The following is a 23,828-nucleotide window of genomic DNA, read 5'->3' as shown; positions in this document are numbered from 1 at the left end:
AAAAGTTCATAGACCGTTATGAAATGGACTTGGGGAAAATCCACTATTTCTGGGATAAGCAGTATAAAGTGTTTTGTACTTTTTTGGGATCTTGCTGGGTATTTGTGACCTGGATTGGTCACTGTTGGAAACAGGATGCTGGGCTTGATGGACCTTTGGTGTTTCCCAGTATGGCAATACTTTTTTACTTAAGTAGCAAAAAAACACAACAACAACAAAACAAAAAGGAAAATAAGGTGACTACTCTTATTGGATTAACTTAATATATTTTTGACAGGCTTTCGAAGGCAGATTCCTCTTCTGCATTGAGCATTATCTGCCAGTAAAGAACTCTTGTCTGCATTGACCAGACATAAGAAGACAAGCATTGCCACGCTGGGTCAGAACAAAGGTCCATCAAGCCCAGCAGTACCCGTGAGACTCCCGAGAGCAGATTCCATGCTGGTCCCCCTCAGAGATCAGCACTGGCTTTCCCTGAAAAGCTAAATGTTAGGAATGGCTCCAGCAGTTGACCCAGAGGCTTTGCAGATCTGGCCATTAACCCAGAGTAACTCATGTGAGCGAATGGGTCACTGCGTGAGGCTTGTCTGCATCCCCTCCGGTGGATACAGACAGCTCCATTCCCTCACTATGAATTAGACACGATGGACCTGATATTCAAAGGATTGATGCGTCTAACTTTTGAGAGTTAGGCTCATAAATTGGCCTCTTTGAGTATAAAGTTATATACTCAGCCCAAATAAATTTTCAAACCATCAGTAACTCCTACATTTAGGAGCCTAAAAATAGGGTGGTAACGGGGCGGATTTAGGATGGGGAAAGAAGTTAGGAGCCGAGCCCTGATTTCCAACGCTAAGGCTGATAAGTTAAGCAAATGAATGGCAGGTCTAAATTTATCAGCTAAACTTTAAGGTGAATTTTTCAGCTGAAAAATGAGGCTTTTTAAGTCTGGTTGAACAGCTGAGCTTTTTGGAATATTGGGCCCAATTTGTCCAGCTTTTACAGTTCTTGGTTGCAACAGGGTCTGCTAATGACTTCTTTTTTTTTCTGTGTGGGACCTCAGGGGTGTCACATTAGCTCTCTGTGCCTTCGACCCAGTCTCCAGCTCTGTCACTAACGTCAGACTTCATACTTTCTGTTACTTCCCACAGTAAAAAAACTGTCAGAATTCAGTGTAGCTCTCCTTAGAACAAATCACAACCGATTAATTTCCTTCTTGCTTGGGGGTTGTTTTGTCTTCATGACAAGAGCTTCTGTGGAGTTCAGTGGTTCTATCCAAGAACAACCTGTGCTCTTGTTAGTGCTGTTTACTTCAGACCTGGCACATGCTTTGGCTAACCATAGCCTTCCTCGCCAACAATGACAAATGGTTTCTTCACAACCTGCCCCGGAACAATCATTGGATGACCTTTTTTAAGGTCAGGCTATTCTCTATGCAATATGAGAGAGTAAAAAAAAAAATCAAAACTGGTCAGAATTTTGTGGGCCTGGGTTTGAACAGATAGACTGGGTGCTTTGTGTTTAGGTCCCAGTGAGTTAAAGCTCTCCATACAGCTTGCTGGCAGAGAAACCAGACCAAAAATACAGTGTTAATCTGTTCCCCAGCTTCTGACCAATAGGAGATCTCTCCCAACTGCCTGTGCTCCCGTCAATGGCCTCTGACCAATAGGAAAGCTCTCCCAACTCCTGTCTATGGGATCTGACCAATAGGAAGGCTCTCCCAGATGCCTGTGCTCCCTCTCTGAACCTCTGACCAATAGGAGAGATCTCCCAAACACCTCTGACCAACAGGAAAGCTCTTCTAGATGCACGTGCTCTCGTCCTCAACCTCTGACCAATAGGAGAGCTTTCCCAACTGCCTGTGCTCCCTCGCTCAACTTTTGACCAGGAACCGAGCTCTCCCAGAAGCCTGTGCTCACTTACTTATACGGTGTGAGGATGTTATAATGCTGTTGTATCGCTCCATGGTGCAACCGCACCTTGAGTATTGTGTTCAATTCTGGTCGCCGCATCTCAAGAAAGATATAGTAGAATTGGAAAAGGTGCAGCGAAGGGCGACTAAAATGATAGCGGGGATGGGACGACTTCCCTATGAAGAAAGACTAAGGAGGCTATGGCTTTTCAGCTTGGAGAAGAGACGGCTGAGGGGAGACATGATAGAGGTATATAAAATAATGAGTGGAGTGGAACAGGTGGATATGAAGCATCTGTTCACGCTTTCCAAAAATACTAGGACTAGGGGGCATGCGATGAAACTACAGTGTAGTAAATTTAAAACAAATCGGAGAAAAGTTTTCTTCACCTAACGCATAATTAAACTCTGGAATTCATTGCCGGAGAACGTGGTGAAGGCGGTTAGCTTAGTAGAGTTTAAAAAGGGGTTAGACGGTTTCCTAAAGGACAAGTCCATAAACCACTACTAAATGGACTTGGGAAAAATCCACAATTCCAGGAGTAGCACGTGTGGAGTGTTTGTGCATTTGGGAAGCTTGCCAGGTGCCCTTGGCCTGGATTGGCCGCTGTCGTGGACAGGATGCTGGGCTCGATGGACCCTTGGTCTTTTCCCAGTGTGGCATTACTTTTGTACTTATGGCCTCTCCTTGCTGCCTGTGCTCTCTCCCTCAAACTCTGACCAATAGCAAAGCTCTCCCAGGTGCCTGTGTTCACATGTAACTATTTTAGACTGCTGAGGATGGTATATCCTTGCATTAACAGTATAAAAGCCTACGGCCAGGACAAGTTTCCCTTAACATCATGTACACTGATCCAGGACCAAGTCAGGGAGATCTATTTAAACCTGTGCTCAGTGACCCCAGCCTGAGGACATGGCAGGTTTCCTTTAATTCTGCACATGCTGAACCCAGCGTGAGGACATGGCAGGTCTCCTTTAATGCTGAGTGGAGCAACTGTGGCTTAAACCGTTGCAAAACTCTCACGATACACTATGAAGTTACATAGTGGCACATTTAAAACAAGTAGAAAATATTTTTTTTCCCACTAAGAATATAGTTAAGCTCTGGAACTCACTGCTGGAGATGTGGTAACAGTAGTTAATGTAGCTGGGTTTAAAAAAGGTTCAGGCAAGTTCCAGGAGGAAAAGTCTGTAAATTGTTAGGAAGAAAATGCTGGGAAAGGCCACTGCTTATCCTTGGGAGTAGGTAACATGGAAAATTGGTACTTTTGGGGAGTCTGCCAGGTATTTCCCAGCTCAATTGGCCACTGTTGGAAACAGGATACTGGGCTAGATGGACCTGGTCTGACCCAGTACGGCAAATCTTATGTTCTTGTGCTGATCCCACTCTGAGGACCAGGTGAGTCTCCTTTAATACAGTAGTCACGTACTGCAGCCTTAGAGTATGACAGGTCTCTTAACTCTGCACTCACTGACCCCACCCTGAGGTCCTGACAGGTCTCCTTTAACGCTGCACTCGCTGACTGCAGCCTTAGGACATGGCATATCTCCACCAGCTAAGAAACAATGCAAGGTCAGACAATACAATTGCATCTCTTTGTAAATTATTTTCTGTAAGATTGGGAACCGTGGAGGGTGTTCTTGGCTCTCCTCCTCCTCCTCCTCCTCCTCTGCAGGTAGACAGTGAGGGTATAAGGAGGACTGGCCCTCAACATCTCCCAGACCCAAATTTATCCTTGCAGTGTTCACATATTAATAATCTCTTGACACTTTCTCTTCCACAGATAATGCGATCTCTCCTGCTGCTCAGCTCCTGCCTGGCCCTGGTCGTTGCTGGGGATCTGAGGTACTCCCAAACTGTGGGTAAGGATGGAACTATCAGTCTGCAGTGGGATTTCGATACTGAGAGTGAGACCATAACACTTCAAATACAGTGCAAGTGCAAAGGCTGGGTAGCGCTCGGCTTCAGCCCCAGTGGAGGGATGAAAGGCGCCGACATTGTCATTGTAGGGAAATATCTCAACAAAACTGTCTATTTTGCGGTAAGTCAGCAGAATTGCCCTGAAACTACCCAATAATTCTGCATTGTATTGGAATCTCCCCTGGTATGTTCAACCCCTGCACTGCTGAAGTCTCCTTGGGTACTTTTATCACTGTGAATTTTGCTAGGATCTGGTCTTTTCTAGTACTCTGGACCATACCAAGGGGTTCAAGTCCCCAGCAGGACATTGGCTCTAGGTCTAGTGCCTTTGCAATAGTGTCCGTGATCACTAGGTTCCCTTTTTGTAGGACTACCATGCACCAGAGTACAGCAGACCAGTGAAAGATGATCTGCAGAATTATCAGCTGCTCTCAGTGACCGAGGATGAGACCACCACCACAGCAAGGTTTTCCAGAAAGTTCCGCACCTGTGATAACAATGATGTGGACATCACGGTGAGTTAGAATAGCTTCCAACCCTTTCACCCATTGCTGAACTTTTAAATCCCCCCACCCCCACACATATCCTGTGTTCCTAGCAGTGATCTTTCTTGCCTTCCCATCTTCCCTCTTAATACTGTCTCTGTCCCAAGAGTTTCCTTCATGCCTTTCTCCACCCTGGAGCTGTCCAGCTAAGGATGGTGCTGAAATATGCTGCAGTGGAGGGGAGAGAGAACCAGGTGAATGAGAAAGGTTATCAGCAGCTCTGTCCAGACAGTATTCATAAGCACTTTAAAACAGAACATACAGAAAAACATGAATTATACATATAGCTTATTTAAAAAAAATGATCAGAGGCAAACAATATCAGAAGTTTAACGAGAGTTTACTATCTTTATCTGAAAGTCTTTACAAAATACCACCATGGCACTCTACAAAACCAACAGAAATGTGGAAGCCAATTATCACCATCAGATGACATTTAACACAAATCAAAAATGTGGAGGAAAAGACCTCAGATACCCTGGCAGTCAGCCAGGACTAACACAGGGGAGATATGATAGAAGTGTATAAAATAATGAGTGGAATGGATCGGGTGGATGTGAAGCGACTGTTTACGCTATCCAAAAATACTAGGACTAGAGGGCATGAGTTGAAGCTACAGTGTGGTAAATTTAAAACGAATCGGAGAAAATTTTTCTTCACCCAACGTGTAATTAGACTCTGGAATTCGTTGCCGGAGAACGTGGTACGGGCGGTTAGCTTGACGGAGTTTAAAAAGGGGTTAGATAGATTCCTAAAGGACAAGTCCATAGACCGCTATTAAATGGACTTGGAAAAATTCCGCATTTTTAGGTATAACTTGTCTGGAATGTTTTTACGTTTGGGGAGCGTGCCAGGTGCCCTTGACCTGGATTGGCCACTGTCGGTGACAGGATGCTGGGCTAGATGGACCTTTGGTCTTTCCCAGTATGGCACTACTTATGTACTTATGTAGGGTTGCTTATAATCATTGGTCAGAAAATCCTCCACACTGAAAATACATTTAAGGTCACTGATTGAAAAACAAATTTTGTAAAAATGCAAGAGCAGGGAAAAAAAAAACATCACTTACTTTAGGATGCCATCCTGATAGTACAACGGAATATTTTTACACACCTCCAGGAAGCAGCAAACGCTGTAGGCTGAATTAATATCAGGAGAAATGTGTGTCAGTTACTCTGTTATGATATATGAGAGAGGTGTTCAGGCATTCCAGGGGTAATCCATACACGGGGACCTTTCTTACAAATATATATTTAATCTGATTGATGGAGAAAAGCCCAGAGGGAGAGGGGAAAGAGAAATTACAAGACTTTACCTCATTGAGGGTAGCTTGATTATTGCTATATTTTTCCTGCATGCATCACTTTAATTTGCCATGTTGGGTGCCCAGCTTTCCAGTCTTGCAGGCTCACAATTAGCTCATGTTTGAACTAATTAGAATAATTGTATTGTCACCTGGAGATTTTATCACTCACCGCTCTCTTCCCCAACTTATTCATGTAGAGAAGAAACATCAGTAGTAGAAGGAGATCTCTGGGACACTGCAGCACAGACCTTCCAGCTATTTATTTAAACATTTATTTACAATCTTCTCCTAAGGTGACTGACATTCAGATACAGCAGACGGTTCACAATCTAAGGGGCCCATAGGTAAAAAAACAAACAAACATGCATGGCAGCATTTCGTCCACCCTAAGGGACCCGTTTAGAAAGGCTCGCTAGCGTGTTTAGCACGCACTAAAAATTAGCGCTTACTATCCATGTAGACACCCATAGGAATATTATGGGCATCTACACAGTTAGCACGCATTAAAAACATCAATGCGCCTTTGTAAACAGGGCCCTAAATTTATAACCGAGGCAATGGAGAGGTAACACCCAAGATAAAAAAAAAAGCTGCAGTACATTTGTAAGTAATTCTCAACCTGCTGCCCTAACCATTCGGCTCCTTCACTCGTCTACTCTACTGAGAAAACGGGCTTTTTAGTCCTACTCCTGCCCTTTGAATTGTGGTCTTGAGAATGGCAAAGTCATTAAGCCAGTGCTTATCAAACTTTCTGTGGCCACAGAAAGCATGAGATCAATTGTGAGTCAATAACATTTCTATTTATAGCTTCCCTGGGGGGGGGGGGGGGGGGGGTGAGGTCAGTAACCACAGTTTGGGAAAACCTGCATTCAACCATCTAAAGTCAGTTCACTGCTAGTGGAATACTTTTTTATTTCAATATACGACTTTCCGCCCCTTTCTTTCCGAGCACTCTACCAAAACCCTCATCCACACCCTTGTCACCTCTCGTTTAGACTACTGCAATCTGCTTCTTGCTGGCCTCCCACTTAGTCACCTCTCCCCTCTCCAATCAGTTCAAAGCTCTGCTGCCCGTCTCATCTTCCACCAGGGTCGCTTTACTCATACTACCCCTCTCCTCAAGTCGCTTCACTGGCTCCCTATCCGTTTTCACATCCTGTTCAAACTTCTTCTACTAACCTATAAATGTACTCACTCTGCTGCTCCCCAGTATCTCTCCACACTTGTCCTTCCCTACACCCCTTCCCGTGCACTCCGCTCCATGGATAAATCCTTCTTATCTGTTCCCTTCTCCACTACTGCCAACTCCAGACTTCGCGCCTTCTGTCTCGCTGCACCCTACGCCTGGAATAAACTTCCTGAGCCCCTACGTCTTGCCCCTTCCTTGGCCACCTTTAAATCTAGACTGAAAGCCCACCTCTTTAACATTGCTTTTGACTCGTAACCACTTGTAACCACTCGCCTCCACCTACCCTCCTCCTTCCTGTACACAATAATTGATTTGATTTGCTTACTTTATTTTTTGTCTATTAGATTGTAAGCTCTTTGAGCAGGGACTGTCTTTCTTCTATGTTTGTGCAGCGCTGCGTACGCCTTGTAGCGGTATAGAAATGCTAAATAGTAGTAGTAGTTCCAGTATGGTCAGTCACCTCCTGACTCCAGATTACCTTGGCCAGGCTGATTCACTTCCTCTGTCCTTTCAGAGTTTGGAACTACATGTCTTTCCATGGAATGGGGATCAGAATCATTCCTGATGGCTGGAAACCATCTGGTCCTGCAGTGTTACTGATACAAGTCTCTCTATCTCATTACAGAAAGATACTATGTCAATGATTTTTGCCCATGGTGGAGCAGATGACAACTTGAAGTACCACGGGAGCAACTGTTTCCAGGAAAACATCATTTTGCTAAATGAAGAGGGAAATACCTACAGCCCAGAGCCAACAACTTCTTCCTACTTTGACGTACTAATGAATGATGTAAGTACTATGGAGCTGCAGAGCAGTGTAAGGCAAAGATAGATCTAGTCAACAGAACAGAAAGAGAAGGGCATAAATAATGGAAATTCAGAGTAAGATACAGCGATGGAGAATAACAGAAAGACCAGAGAAAGAAAGATAAAATGAAAGGGAGAAACAGATTGAAAGAGCAGTAAGAAACAGAGATAGGGAGGGAAGAGGAAGAGAGAGCGAGAAAGGTGAAAGAAGAGAAGAAGTAAAGAGATGGAGGAAAGTTGAGAGACAGAGAGAGAGTAAACAGGAGAACAGAGACAAAATAGACAGAGAAAGAGGAAGAAGGGGAAAGGAAGGGGGGGAAAGGAAGGGAGAGAAAGAGGAAGAAGGGGGAAAGGAAGGGGGGGAAGAGGAAGAAGGGGGAAAGGAAGGGGGGGAAAGGAAGGGAGAGAAAGAGGAAGAAGGGGGAAAGGAAGGGGGGGAAAGGAAGGGAGAGAAAGAGGAAGAAGGGGGAAAGGAAGGGGGGGAAGAGGAAGAAGGGGGAAAGGAAGGGAGAGAAAGAGGAAGAAGGGGGAAAGGAAGGGAAAGAAGGGGGAAAGGAAGGGAGAGAAAGAGGAAGAAGGGGAAAGGAAGGGAGAGGAAGAAGGGGGAAAGGAAGGGAGAGAAAGAGGAAGAAGGGGGAAGAAAGGGAGACAGAGACAGAGAGAAAGAGGGAGGGAGAGGTGAAGCTTAGCAGCTGTATTTCTTTTTACAGTACCCTGTGCCCTCGGATGTAACGACATACGGCTGCCAATTCCTTGGTCCCTTTCAGTTCTCGCAGAAATATCACATCTACAAGGTACAGTGAGAGTCACATTCAAGAACATTTCCAGGCCAGAAGAGCAGTTAATGTGTCACTAACACAGGATCTAAAATGGCAAAAGGAAAGAATTACAGAGAAATCCCCAAATCACACAGACACTTCCTGGGTTCTGGTGCTGGTCCGGATTGTCTTTGCTCAGATTGTGGTTCTAACCTGGGTTCAGGATCCCATAGATTTTGCTGCAGCTGCTGTTTCTCTTCTTTCCCCAGGGTTAGACAGTTTTTCTGCTCATTGTTTTGTGGGATGTCATTCTTGAATTTGTTTTGGAGATTTATTAGCAGCTTTTTCTAGAAAATTGAAATAACATAGGCTGAGTGGGACACCTGGCATGGATCCCTAGTGCATGATAAAGGGGATGGGACGACTTCCCTATGAGGAAAGGCTAAAGCGGCTAGGGCTCTACAGCTTGGAGAAAAGGCGGCTGAGGGGAGATATGATAGAGGTCTATAAAATAATGAGTGGAGTTGAACGGGTAGATGTGAAGCGTTTGTTCACACATTCCAAAAATACTAGGACTAGGGGGCATGCGATGAAGCTACAATGTAGTAAATTTAAAATGAATCGGAGAAAATATTTCTTCACTCAATGTGTAATTAAACTCTAGAATTCGTTGTCAGAGAATGTGGTAAAGGCGGTTAGCTTAGCGGAGTTTAAAAAAGGTTTGGACGGCTTCCTAAAGGAAAAGTCCATAGACCGTTATTAAATGAACTTGGGGAAAATCCACTATTTCTGGGATAAGCAGTATAAAATGTTTTGTACTTTTTTGGGATCTTGCCAGGTATTTGTGACCTGGATTGGCCACTGTTGGAAACAGGATGCTGGTCTCGATGGACCTTTGGTCTCTCCTAATAAAATAGCTATTGGAGAGCACTTCTGTCCGACAGGGACCTTGAGATGACATTACCTATATAAGGCTGACACATCCTGCTGTCCACGGAAAACCTCCATTATAGATAACTGCACTATTTCCCCTGTTCCAGGAGGCATATTTAGGGTGCAGTTAGAACATAAGAGTAGCCATACTGGGTCAGACCAATGGTCCACCTAGCCCAGTATCCTGTTTTCCAAACAGTTGCCAAGCCAGGTCACAAGTACCTGGCAGAAACCCAAATCGTGGCAACACTCCATACTACAAATCCCAAGGCAAACTTGAATGTACTGTAACTCTGTGTACCCACTCTCCAGAAAGTGTGTGCATGCGTTCCTTGTAAAGTTTCCAGATCCCATGTGCGTTCCTGCCACACAGGCCAGATGGTCTTTTACAATACTTCAGTAAGTGAGAGATCACTGATTCTCCTATTAAAGGGCTGAAGAGGGTCAGGTTGCATCCCTGCCTCACTCTTCCCTGAGAAGTGATCTGTCTCTCCCCATCCCTGCTGGCTATCCTCTGCCTCTTCTTCCCATTCATTTCCTTTTTTCGTTCTTTGCATCTCATTACAGGTCGAAGCTCTCATACAGCCGGGAAATGAGAATTTGGTTCATCACATGATCGTATACAGCTGTCCTAATAACACCCAGATTGTTAAAGAATCAGGGATCTGCTACAGTAAAGACCCCAAGTACGCAGCCTATTACCAGTGTGTGCAGCTGATGAGTGGCTGGGCCGTCGGAGGCGGGGTGAGTCAACCACACACCCAACTGAAAACAGTGTTAATTTTATAATAAATCTACTATATATGCTATTATATACAGGTTTCCCTCTCCTACCTGGTTAAATCGCTCTGAATATTTTTAGTATTATCAAAATTCCCCTAACTAGGTAGCATCTAAGGACATAATCAGAACCACAGAACTTCAAGGCCACCTCATTCCAAATATCTGGTTCCGTGCAGTTAACAATCTTATAATCCATAAATGGCATCCCATAGAAGAAAACTAAAACCTATTTTAAGTATTTCTGAAAAGGAAAGGAAGCCGCATTGAGCCTGCCATGAGTGGGAAAGCGCGGGGTACAAAAATAAAATATATATATATTTTGGAGAAGTTGAATTTTCCTTAACAACTTTGGCAAGATCCCCATACATACCAAATTGTAGTAATCCAATTAGGTAAGATCAAACTCTGCACCAAAAGACAAAATAGGTCTTCCTTAAAATATTGATGAACCAACCTTCTATCTATTAAAAAACATTAGATACATTATCAATGGACCCTCAGGTGACTAACTTGCATAAAAAGTAATACAGAGTTCGGCAAAGCTCCTTAGGAATGGATCCTAAGGAGCTTAGCCGAGATTGGATGGCAGAGCCAGCCGGTGGTGGGAGGCGAGGATAGTGCTGGGCAGACTTATACGGTCTGTTGTGTGGCAGAGCCGGTTGTGGGAGGCGAGGATAGTGCTGGGCAGACTTATACGGTCTGTTGTGCCAGAACTGGTGGTGGGAGTCGGGGCTGGTGGTTGGGAGGCGGGGATAGTGCTGGGCAGACTTATACGGTCTGTGCCCTGAAGAGGACAGGTACAAATCAAAGTAGGGTATACACAAAAAGTAGCACATATGAGTTGGTCTTGTTGGGCAGACTGGATGGACCATGCAGGTCTTTTTCTGCCGTCATTTACTATTTTACTATGTTACTATGTAATCAACTGGTAGATATACAATGATGGGGACGAACCCAGATAGAATAATGGGATCAAATCAATGTCATTTTCCTATTCTTTTCTTTTCTAGGATTTAGTGTTGCCACCAGAAGCCGGGATTTCTATTGGAGACCTGAATGACCCTACTTATCTTAAAATAGAGATCCACTACAATAACATGAAGAAACTCAGTGGTATGTATTCAGTGCAGGGCTATATTAAGGAGGAGGGGGCTCAGTTATGACTATTTGGCTGAGGGGAGGGCCATCTCTTTTTTTTAATATTTCTTTTCTAGATGGTTATGAAGCAGCAGCGTTTCCTTTCGGTTTTCTCCCTCCGTTCCCTTCTGTCGGACCAAGAAAGGGATCTGGGTGTCGACATCGATAATACACTGAAACCTTCTGCTCAGTGTGGTGCTGCGGCTAGGAAAGCGAATAGAATGTTGGGTATTATTAGGAAAGGTATGGGAAACAGGAGTGAGGATGTTATAATGCCGTTGTATCGTTCCATGGTGAGACCGCACCTTGAGTATTGTGTTCAATTCTGGTCGCCGCATCTCAAGAAAGATTTAGTAGAATTGGAAACGGTGCAGCGAAGGGCGACTAAAATGATAGCGGGGATGGGACGACTTCCCTATGAAGAAAGATTAAGGAGGTTAGGGCTATTCAGCTTGGAGAAGAGACGGCTGAGGGGACACATGATAGAGGTATATAAAATAATGAGTGGAGTGGAACAGGTGGATGTGAAGCGTCTGTTCACGCTTTCCAAAAATACTAGGACTAGGGGGCATGCGATGAAACTACAGTGTAGTAAATTTAAAACAAATCGGAGAAATGTTTTCTTCACCCAACGCGTAATTAAACTCTGGAATTCGTTGCCGGAGAACGTGGTGAAGGCGGTTAGCTTAGTAGAGTTTAAAAAGGGGTTAGACGGTTTCCTAAAGAACAAGTCCATAAACCACTACTAGATGGACTTGGGAAAACTCCACAATTCCGGGAATAACACGTATAGAATGTTTGTACGTTTGGGAAGCTTGCCAGGTGCCCTTGGCCTGGATTGGCCGCTGTCATGGACAGGACGCTGGGCTCGATGGACCCTTGGTCTTTTCCCAGTGTGGCATTACTTATGTTCTTATGGATAGCCCAATTCTTTCACTACTCGATTTGTCTTTTCAATTAATAGAAAAAGTCTTTGAGATGTACTTTAAAGGGCTCCCACTCCGGGCTCCCTCCCTTCTAACCATGCCTCTTCCTATTGCATCAGCCGGCCCAGTGCTGACTTCCCATTGGATACAGAGTGAGGAAGAGGCGGCCGGAGGGACAGTTTGGCCTATCAGCAGGAAACTGAACAGGAAGTTCAAAGAAAAAAAACCAGTCACCTTCTAGGAGATTGAGAGAAATGTTTCCCTTAAGCAATATTGTGGCTAGGGAGGGCAGAAATATACCCCATTTGGGGGCAATGCTGTTTGCCTAAGTGTGAACCATGACAAATATATAGACCCTTGGAAAAACTGGCAGGAATTATTCTCAACAGAGCCACAAGGTGGCACCACAAATACATGACTTCTATTCTTCCTACCCATAGACCACAGAAATCATAACTAGAATTATTACTACTACTACTATTTAGCATTTCTATAGCGCTACAAGGCGTACGCAGCGCTGCACAAACATAGAAGAAAGACAGTCCCTGCTCAAAGAGCTTACAATCTAATAGACAAAAAATAAATAAAGCAAATCAAATCAATTAATGTGAACGGGAAGGAAGAGAGGAGGGTAGGTGGAGGCGAGTGGTTACAAGTGGTTACGAGTCAAAAGCAATGTTAAAGAGGTGGGCTTTCAGTCTAGATTTAAAGGTGGCCAAAGATGGGGCAAGACGTAGGGGCTCAGGAAGTTTATTCCAGGCGTAGGGTGCAGCGAGACAGAAGGCGCGAAGTCTGGAGTTGGCAGTAGTGGAGAAGGGAACAGATAAGAAGGATTTATCCATGGAGCGGAGTGCACGGGAAGAGGTGTAGGGAAGGACGAGTGTGGAGAGATACTGGGGAGCAGCAGAGTGAGTACATTTATAGGTTAGTAGAAGAAGTTTGAACAGGATGCGAAAACGGATAGGGAGCCAGTGAAGCGACTTGAGGAGAGGGGTAGTATGAGTAAAGCGATTATTTAATCACAGGCAATAAACAGTGCCTTTTTCATGGTGTATGTGCAGTCAGATACGTATAAGCCAGAACAGCTGCTGTGTAGGACCTAAGGTTACAGTATCATGTATTTCCTTAATAATAATTAATGCAAATATACGTATATAATGCAGCATTTTATGCAGACTCTCTAGTTCTACCACTCCTGCTGAGACAGGAGTGACGTACCTCATCACCCCTCTTTTCTTTTGCTCCTGCTGCTATGGCAGCCCTGACCCTACTAGAGCCAAAGAGGAAAGTTGATTCACTGCTGCACTGGCCCATGCCCAATTGCTATCATCATGGATTCTCCCACCTCCGATGCAGGACTTCCTCCGTGAGTGCAGGCCTGTGCATCAAAGCCCTCCACCAGTGCTCAATCAACTTTTTTCTTTGCTCTAGAAAGGGAAAACTTCAGCAGCAATAGCACAGCCAATGAGCAAAAAAGAAAAGGAGGGATGCTGGACACAGGTTGAGGGGAAATGTCATGTTGAACAGGTTGGGTGGTAGAGAGGAGAAGAGGAGATGCTGGACTCTTGGGGAATACTGGGAAGGAAAAGGGGAGATATTGGACTGTATAGGAAGGGAAAACGGATATACAGGATGCAGGACACGGAGGGAAAATAGAGATCCCGGGGGCATAGGAAAGGGAAGATGGGAGACGCTAGACCATGGAGGGGTATAAGGTCTTCATCTACCACAGAGATTGAGGGGGTGCTCATGACTGAAGGTTCACCTATGGGGTCATATACTCTTTGGCTAGCCCTGCAAGCATGGAACACTATTACATTTAAAATCTACTTCCAATTTAACTGTGTGGGGGGGGGGGGGGGGCCTCAAATGATACAGTTTAGGGGCTTTGATATGTTCAGTAGAATACAATAGTGGATTATTGTATCACAGGCGCTGATCGGTGTTTCTTTGTTGTATAATAGACTTGTAACCTAGGTCTCCTGTTGTGTTCCCTCACTTCTCTTCCTTTTCGCTTATAATTTATTGTTTTAATGTTTTTAGTTGTAAACCGCTTAGAATTTTTTTTTTTTTGATGGGCAGTGTATCAAATAAGATTGACCTGTGATTGTTTTTGTTTGTTTGCTGGTAGAATCACTTGTCTCATCAGATTTTGTTTTTATTTCTTCTTGAGTGGGTCTTTTGGCTCTTATCTAAGATGCGTTTCCTTGTTTGTCACTGTTGTGTCACTTAGCACCAGAGGCAGCTTCAGATTTGCTAACCCTCCTCCTAACCCAAGCTGCGCTTAGGTGTTTAAAGTGCACATCACCGAATCCAGCGAAAATAATGTCTTGTTATTGGTAATTTTCTTTTGGGTCCTTGTATAGTTATTGCTGAAGTCCTAGGATCGTGCATTATCGTTTCAGTAGAGAGTGCTGAATGCATTCTTTGCATTTACATAGTAACATAGTAGATGACGGCAGAAAAAGACCTGCACGGTCCATCCAGTCCGCCCAACAAGACAACTCATATGTGCTACTTTTTGTGTATACCCTACTTTGATTTGTACCTGTGCTCTTCAGGGCAAAGACCGTATAAGTCTGCCCAGAACTATCCCCGCCTCCCAACCACCAGCCCCACCTCCCACCACCGGCTCTGGCACAGACCATATAAGTCTGCCCAGCACTATCCCCGCCTCCCAACCACCAGCCGCGCCTTCCACCACCAGCTCTGGCACAGACCGGCATTTCCACTTCAAAAACTCTACAAATAACCACATGAACTAAAGATGTCTTCTCCACATTGCACAACGCTATTGCAACTCCAGCAAAATATAAATTATAAGCCACTTTGAACCGAAACTTGTTTCTGGATAATAGTGGGATACAAGAATGCATGCATGCATGCATAAATAATACTGAAGAGGCCCTTCAGCTTTGCTAAGCAGAAAGCTCAAACTTCCCTGATAACTCTTGTGTTCCTGAAATTGAAACTGGGACTGTGCTGGTCGTTAAAAGGTTCAAGGCCCAGTCTACCCATTTTCTCCTGCTCCTAAATTGCCGTCAGCCCTAGTTACTCTTTGGTTTTACAGCTGTTTTCAAGGATTCTGTATTCTTGGCTTGTGTTTTCTGGTTATATACATGTTTACTACTACTACTACTTAACATTTCTAGAGCGCTACTAGGGTTACGCAGCGCTGTACAATTTAACAAAGAGAGACAGTCCCTGCTCAAAGAGCTTACAATCTAATAGACAAGTGAACGGTCGGTCCAATAGGGGCAGTCAAATTGGGGCAGTCTGGATTCACTGAACGGTAAGGGTTAGGTGCCGAACGCAGCATTGAAGAGGTGGGCTTTAAGCAAAGACTTGAAGATGGGCAGGGAGGGGGCTTGGCGTAAGGGCTCACTCTTACCTCAGCTGAGGTAACATTTGGTCATCTCTCTGACCTCATGTGCACCTTTCTTTAAATTATTTTCTCACTCTCGTACCTATCTATATGTTCCATCTTTGCTTATACCCTAAACTCTCAATTAAAATGTTCTATTACGTATTGTGTTGACATTGTAAGTAGCATACTATGCCATACCTTTGTAATTGTCTATTGCTCATGTTTGATTTATTCTTACTGTACACCGCCTTGAGTGAATTCCCTCAAAAAGGCGGTAAATAAATCCTAATAAATAAATAGTGGATTATTTTGTTGCAGACGCTGCTCAGTGTGTTTCGCAGAATCCTGTGCTCTGCGTTACACTTTGTTAAGTTTCAAGGTAGAATAATAATTTCGCTTCTAGGAACTGTTCACTGGAGAGTTGAAAACTCAGTATTAGCTCTCATTTTACAAATAGCTTATATGGATCTTAAAATAAAAGATTTGCTGTTAAGACCAAATCCTGTCTATTATTCTTTTTTCTTTAGAAATTAGAGATAATTCAGGATTTCGATTGCATTACACCTCAGAACTGAGGATGTATGATTCAGGCATAATACAGACGGGTTACTTTCTCTTCCATCTGAACATGTTTATCCCTCCAGGGGTAGAGTATTTTGAAACGAATGGGCTGTGCAAGACCAAAAAATTCCAAGAGGTAAGTTAATTATTTAGGGATAAAAATGTCTTTGGCCACAGGAGCCAATATTTCAGAGCAATTAGGGTGCTAAAGTCAGCACAAATTCCTCCTCTGTCTGACCACAGTGAGGGCTGCCACAGTACCCAGAGAGCTAGCATCTACGTCTTTGGCATTTTCAGCTCCTATTCTGGCTGCAGTTTTCTGGAGTTTTCCCTCTTATTTTCAGCCCCTGTGCTTTCTGCATTTTGCTGGACTCTCTCTCTCTTGGTATTTTCAGCCCCTGCACTCAGCATTTTGCTGGAATCTCATCTGGAATTTTCAACCCCTGTGGTCTCGCAATTTTGCCTCCCTCTCTCCTGGTATTTTCAGCCCCTGCACTCAGCATTTTGCTGGAATCTCATCTGGAATTTTCAACCCCTGTGGTCTCTCAATTTTGCCTCCCTCTTTCCTGGTATTTTCAGCCCCTGTGCTTTCAGTATTTTGCTGGACTCTCTCTTGGTATTTTCAGCCCCTGCACTCAGCATTTTGCTGGAATCTCATCTGGAATTTTCAACCCCTGTGGTCTCGCAATTTTGCCTCCCTCTTTCCTGGTATTTTCAGCCCCTGTGCTTTCAGTATTTTGCTGGACTCTCTCTTGGTATTTTCAGCCCCTGCACTCAGCATTTTGCTGGAATCCCATCTGGAATTTTCAACCCCTGTGGTCTCGCAATTTTGCCTCCCTCTTTCCTGGTATTTTCAGCCCCTGTGCTTTCAGTATTTTGCTGGAATCACTACTTGTACTTTCAGCCCTTGTGCTCTCTGAATTTTGCTGGATTCCCCTTTGGTAGTCTCAGTCAATCAGTAATTAGAACACCCCTGCCTCCAAAAATAATAATAATTTTGAAAATGTTCAAACAAGGGGGACAGAAATAAAAAGGGAGAGACACTGAAGAGGAGAGTTTTTCTGCTCATCCCATGTCAACCAATGAGACTGATTAAGTCCTGATTTTAGGCTCCAGATTTGTAAGTCTGATTTTATTAAAGAGATCTGAGCAAACCTAGGACTGGATGAGCTGGTTGTCCACAAGAAAGGTGTAGTGGTAAGTGTATCATAATTACAACTAACTGATTTCCCCTTACAGCTGAATCCGGGTCCAGTGACAGACATGCAGGTCTTTGATTTCTTCCCACACACACATCTGTCTGGAAAGACTGTGGAAGCAGCTCTCTTCAGGTAATCAAAGGGTTAAGGCCAGGTGCCCGGGGGGGGGGGGGGGGGGGGCTTCAGGAGTTTCACAATGAATACAGGTGCTGGCAGCATATTCTAAAAACCCAAGTGCACTTCAACTTAACAGTGCATGCAGATGTAAAGGAGACCTGCCCTCTCTTTAGGATAAGTGTGCTCCATGTTACAGGAGACCTGCTCTTTTGGTAGAATGGGATCATTTTGTGTGAAGGCATTTTAAATAATTGAACTCTTGTCCTTTTTTTTCCCTCTTCTAGGGATGGAAAACAGATGAGCTCTCTGGGCCAGGACTTGCATTTTGATTTCAACCTGCAACGTATTAGGCCAATAAACGTAACTGTGAAAATGGTAGGTAAAGTCAAGCCTCATACATATACACTCCCTCCAAGACACACCCATGTGCACCCCCCCCCCCCCAAAAGACATATATATACACAAACACATTCACACGCACCCAAAGACACACACACACTTGTAGAAACATAGAAACATGAACATAACAACATAAATATTGCCATACTGGAACAGACCAAAGGTCCATCAAGCCCAGTATCCTGTTTCCAACAGTGGCCAATCCAGGTCACAAGTACCTGACAAGATCCCAGAACACTAATACAAGTTTTATGCTGCTTATCCTAGAAGAACTGGATTTTCCCAAATCCATCTTAATAATGACTTACGGACTTTTCTTATAGGAAATTAGCCAAACCTTTTTAAATCCCCGCAAAGCTAACTGCTTTTACCACATTCTTTGGCAACAAATTCCAGAGTTTAATTACACGTTGTGTGAAGAAATATTAACATTGGTTTTTTAAATCAGATATAACATCCAGTCTGCCCATCCTCAGTAACCACTATCTCCTCCTTTCCCTAAGAGATCCTATGTGCCTGTCCCATGCTTTCTTAAATTCATACACAGCCCTTGACTTGCACCATCTGCACTGGGAGGCTATTCCACATGTCCAGCACCCTTTCTGTGGAAAAGTGTTTTCTTAGATTACTCCTGAGTCTGTAACCTCTTCTTAACTTCATCCTATGCCCTCTCATTCCAGAGTTTTTCTTCATTTGAAAAAGACTCACCTCCTGTACGTTAATGCCACGGAGGTATATAAATGTCTCTGTCATATCTCCCCCTCTCCCATATATTGAGATCTTTGTCTGTCACATCCAACTAACTCTTCCTTGAGATATCTCTCCATGTTGACGTGTGTTCCCTTTGCTACAAGAGAAGGGTCAGGATACTTTGGGATGAGGTGTGAGTACACGCAGAGATAACATGTCATATTGTACACATTTAATTCACTTGTTTTCATTTCTAGGGTGATGACATCCGGACAAAATGTACCTACAACACCTTGTCTGCTACCAAGCTTGTGCCTGTACGTTTGAAAAATTCCCCCTTATTCTGCCTACACCCTCCCCTCATACTGAGGACACATGTCAGAGCCTCCTCAAACACTGAGGATACATCCCCCTTCCTCCTGACTTGCTGAGGACACACATGCACTGTCCCCTTATACTGAGCAAACAGTCTTCACACACTATATGCTCTCTCTTTATAATGAGGACTCAGGGCAGGATTACAGCATAGGCAAACAAGGTACATGCCTAGGGCCCAAATGTTAAGGAACGGCCCTCTCGGATTCTGTCATTCAGTGGCTCCCAAGGCAGTGGGGGGGGGGGGGGGGCGGGGGGATCTGATTATTCTCCTCACTCCTTGTGCACTACATAAGTGTTGTCACACTGGAAAAGACCAAAGGTCCATCAAGCCCAGCATCCTGTTTCCAACAGTGGCCTATCCAGGTCACAAATACCTGGCAAAATCCCCAAAAAAGTACAAAACATTTTATACTGCTTATCCCAGAAATAGTCAATTTTCCCTAAGCCCATTTAATAATGGTCTATGGACTTTTCCTTTAGGAAGCCTGCCAGACCTTTTTTTAAACTCCATTAAGCTAACCGCCTTTACTACATTCTCTGGCAATGAATTCCGGAGTTTAATTATACGTTGAGTGAAGAAAAATTTTCTCCGATTCTATCAGTCAGAGGAATCAGCAAGAAAAGCTTAATACCTTTTGCTTTCTCATCTGCAGTAGGTACCATACAGGGCCCCAATTGTGGAAAGGTTTTTTTTTTAAACGTATTTATAATATTATAGGGGGTGGGGGTGGGGTGGGAAGACCTATCTTGCTTGTTTGCTAACATGGCAAAGGATTAATCTGGACCCATCTGGTGTCCTTGTCGCACTTCCCATCTTTGTTTTATTGTGAATGTCTCCTAAAGTTCACCAGTTTGATGATTATTTTCCTATCTATCAGGGTGGACTATCCACTGAGGAAGAAATGTGTCTGGTGTTCTTTTTCTATTATCCAAAGAACAGCATTGCGACTTGTGAGAGTGAAGCGAACCAGACCTACGTGGCTGAGCAGCTGGGTGTTGATCCTTCTCTGTACGTAAATTATTCTGTGCCTCACAGAGGGCGTGTCTTGCACCCACTTCAACTCATACCTGGGTTTCCATTCTCCTATGCACACTGGCAGCACCATATAGATTTAATAACACTTCCTATACTCCTATATACCTTGTATATATAAATATAATAATGCCTTGTACAGCTCCCCCCACACCATCAATGCTGTATAAATAAAATAACACCTCATACAGCCCCACACACATCATTAATGCTTTACTAATACATCTGGCATACTCTATGTTTCTGTATAATTATTGCTGTACTATATCTTTCACTACAGGCCACTTACGATTTCGCTTGCTAATTATTCCTGGGATGCTGATAGCATTATGACTGCTCAAGTGGCTACTAAACAGTCTGTCCAGACCGTTATCATAGGAAATGAACTGGTGAGTTTATTTGTAAAACACTGAGCATAGAGATATGAACCTCAGTCTAGTCCTCAATGTGAGCTCCAGTGAAGCTCTCTGGGTCTGAGCTCTAACTTCAGCTGGGTCAATCTGCACCTTTTGAGGCCAGTTTTCAAAGGCATGTCCATGTGAAAATAGGCTTGTTTGCAGCCTGGAAAGTGCTTTCTCAGTACACCACAAATCTGTGTCAGGTGTTCAGCGCTGCGTGCGTCTGGTAGCGCTATACAAATGCTAATAATAATAATATTCCCGAGGTCTTCTTCAGGCAGAGGAAGAGAATAACATGTGGAGATCCCATTCAAAGATCTGCATGTGTTATTTTCTACAATTAATTACATGAATTGATTTGCTTACTTTATTTTTTGTCTATTAGATTGTAAGCTCTTTGAGCAGGGACTGTCTTTCTTCTATGTTTGTGCAGCACTGCGTACGCCTTGTAGCGCTATAGAAATGCTAAATAGTAGTAGACACAGGTAGAAACATCTGCAAGTTAACAGGACTTTGCAGACTTGGTCTAAGCAGGAATGGTTGAGAACATTTCAGAGAGGGAGGACCTGGGACCCTCACTCACTTTATTAGCACCTGAGGTGTGACCCACAGGGCCCTTCACAGGTTTGCAATCCCTAAAACTTCCCAGCTGAGCAGGCCTCTTGCCAGGAGACAAGCACAGACACAGCCCTCCCGTGCCTGTCCCTCCTCAGGATCCCCTTGCCCAGGATTTACCAACTCCAGACCAACAGTCTTTTGACACACAAACTCTGGTTACCCCTGGGAGATGAAAGGGGTCACACCCAACCACTGTCAGTCTCTAGCACCTGACAGCCCCCCTGCCCCTAGCTGAAGACCTGCTTCCCCTGCCACTTCTTTCCCTCTTTCATTAAGTCATCAAACCATGTGGCCAGGAGCCTCTTACTTGCTCTCCTTTAGCTTGAGCTAAGCCAGACATGTTTGTTTGATTGGTTTTTTTTCTCTCTCACTCCACTGCCAGTCCATGGGCTCCTCTACAACCGCCTCCCATCATCATTATCCCCCTGTCCCAGCTGTTTCCTATTCTGTTCATCCTCCCAGATCCTCCTCCTTTCCCCTAGGATTCTGGGACTCATCCTACCAGGCCTCTCTCTCAAGGGCTGCTGGGACTTGTAGTCCTTCAGCTTCATTGTCCTCAACGGTGAAGGAGACAGGCTGCTTTCCTGCACTGGCCCTGCACTTTTGATTCGGGCCCTTTCGGCTCTGTCCTCCCGGGGTGGTCTAGGATACCCAAGCGACTTCCCCCTTCCCTCGCTCCCCGCCTGATCACAGAGGTTAGAAACCACACACATATCTTTATAGTTCCTGCACATCTGAGGAAGGGACATGTGCCCTGGAAAACTCGCATCTAACAGTACCATCATTTCATTCTTACATTGATCTGAAAAGGACCCAGAGTGATACATAGAGGTGATAAGACACGGCAAAGGATTTATTACCTGAGCTCTTGTATTTCACCCCACGCCTCTTATTCTCTGATTCTAGGGGGAAAAAGTTGTTGATTTCGGAGTCAACCAGGAGATCACCCAGCCAGAGAGAGGCGTCTGCAGTGCCACCACCTATACGATCCCAGGCTAACGTGCCCCCTTCCTCAACGTTGAAGTAGGAGGATGTAGAGCGAGTGCTGGACCTGCTGCTTTTTCCTTATTCTTCTGCAGGATTGTGCATTGCTTTTCCTCTGTAGAATCATCATAAATCGCTGAAGATAAGGCAGGGAGGCTGGTGTGGGATGGGCTTTGGATAGCATCGCAGCTGAATGTTAGACTTTCAGAAAAAATGCAATACATAAAAGGGACCAGTACAATGTCTAATGAATTTTCAAGGGGACCTAGTTAAGCACCTCAGTCAAGATGTGTATAGAAATGGAGGTGGTGGAGCCTTCTAATGAAGCCCTGACCTCAATTTTAATCCTAAAGCTTTCGCAGATACAGCTGGCTCTCTGTGTGTCTCCTAGATAACTTATACATCAGTTGGGCAGAAAGATGATCACGGGTTCGTCAAGTGTCGACCTGACAGCGCATGGAGTGGGATGGGGCTTGTAAATATCATGAAAGCTGAGGCCTGAAGAGAGCTGTTGTCCTTTTCTGGTTTCCCTTCCCTCTACCAAGCCATCAGGGGTGCGAGTGTACGTTTTTTAGGCTGTTGCCCTCACACAGACGCTCGTCCTTTGCTTGTCTCCTCCAGGGTGGCATTCTCCTTGTGGGGCATCGAGGCCTGGTGGTTCAGTGACTCTCCCGGCAATTCTCCTGCATATCCACTAGTTGTAGAAACCCCCAGCCTCCTCCCCCTTAGGTGCTCTTTGCTCCTTAACTTGCAGGCTTTATGATGTGCAGTAGGTTTTAGTAGCGATACACTGTAAAATTGTCAATGCAGAGCTGAGTCTGCCAGGATTTCAGGAGAAACTGAAATTACATTATATTAGACATGAAATACATAAAGAAACCAGGCAGACACTGAGATTGTGAGCCCTCCAGGGACAGAAGTATATCCACTGTCCCTGAATGTAACCTGCTTCACTAGCTTTTGAGCTTGCATGCAGTAGATACGAAATTCAATAAATACCTATTTCAAAAAAAACACATACAGAAGACATTCTTTGTGGTGAGGGGTGGAAGCAGCTAACATCGCCAGGTAGATTCTGGGTTCATGGGAATTCACAGGTATGAAGATTTCCTGATGGATGAAGATGTGACCTTTCTCTCTGGGGATCACAGGACCCTGACCTCCTTGGCAAGATACTTGCAATCTTCTGTCCCTTCTTCCTGCAGCCCAGGGTGCCCTGATCCTGCCAGTGAGTTCTCATTAACATATTGTCAGCGTGATCTGACCCTTTAATGACAACACACAAAAAAACTCCTCTCCTGTCCCTCCCTCCAAAAAAAAAAAGGCAAATTCTTATGTCTTGTGTCTGAATACAATCTGGTTAGCTTCAGCTCTGGATAAATCATACTCACATATGTGCAACCCGTCCCCACCATTACTTCTTCAGAATGAGATTGAGAGAATAGACGTTAAGGCTTGGGGAACCTTCCCTGAAACTAAGAGGTAGCAAATTTAAAACAAATCAGAGACAATATATTTTTTTTCACCCAACACACCAGCAAGTTGTGAAATTTTTCGCCCAAGGATGTGGTCGAGGTACCTCTAGTGTAGGGGATTTCAAAGGGGTTTGGACAAGTTCCTGGAGGAAAAGTCTATAAACATTTATTTGCCAAGTATACCTGAGAAAGCCCCTGCTTAGCCTTGGAAGTGAGCAATAAGGAATGGAGATACAATTTGGGATCTAGCAGGTATTTGTAGCATTTGAGCTCGGCACAGTCAAAGCAGGATGCTGGGCACAGTGGACCTTTCCTCTGACCCAACATGGCACATCTTAGGTGCTTAAGCTCTTCGGAAATGGGTTTACTACACTGGTACAGCATGTCTGAAT

The 23,828-nt window shown here is 44.4% G+C and overlaps 1 protein-coding gene across 1 annotated transcript; it reads left to right on the top strand.

Moving 5' to 3' along the window:
* Positions 1-3,642: 3,642 nt before the first annotated feature.
* On the top strand, positions 3,643-22,166 carry LOC115458142 (putative DBH-like monooxygenase protein 2). Its single transcript, XM_030187993.1, has 13 exons — positions 3,643-3,954; positions 4,202-4,348; positions 7,499-7,663; positions 8,391-8,474; positions 9,939-10,115; positions 11,165-11,267; positions 16,112-16,281; positions 17,385-17,476; positions 17,746-17,836; positions 18,808-18,867; positions 19,807-19,937; positions 20,242-20,350; positions 21,884-22,166. Exons 1-13 carry the CDS (start codon positions 3,700-3,702, stop codon positions 21,974-21,976), a joined length of 1,677 nt encoding a protein of 558 aa, XP_030043853.1. The 5' UTR covers positions 3,643-3,699; the 3' UTR covers positions 21,977-22,166.
* The last annotated feature ends 1,662 nt before the right edge of the window (positions 22,167-23,828 follow it).

Source organism: Microcaecilia unicolor, chromosome 14, assembly GCF_901765095.1.
Source record: "Microcaecilia unicolor chromosome 14, aMicUni1.1, whole genome shotgun sequence".
In the NCBI taxonomy this organism is placed as follows: Eukaryota; Metazoa; Chordata; class Amphibia; order Gymnophiona; family Siphonopidae; genus Microcaecilia; species Microcaecilia unicolor.
This window is presented reverse-complemented; position numbering and strand designations above follow the sequence as displayed.

What these genes read in the sequence shown, in the direction of transcription:
- LOC115458142 (XM_030187993.1), top strand. Translation starts at nt 3,700, where the DNA reads ATGCGATCTCTCCTGCTGCTCAGCTCCTGCCTGGCCCTGGTCGTTGCT. An exon ending in AGAAATATCACATCTACAAG is followed by an intron (nt 8,475 to 9,938) that starts GTACAGTGAGAG and finishes ATCTCATTACAG; the next exon opens with GTCGAAGCTCTCATACAGCC. An exon ending in CTGCTACCAAGCTTGTGCCT is followed by an intron (nt 18,868 to 19,806) that starts GTACGTTTGAAA and finishes CCTATCTATCAG; the next exon opens with GGTGGACTATCCACTGAGGA.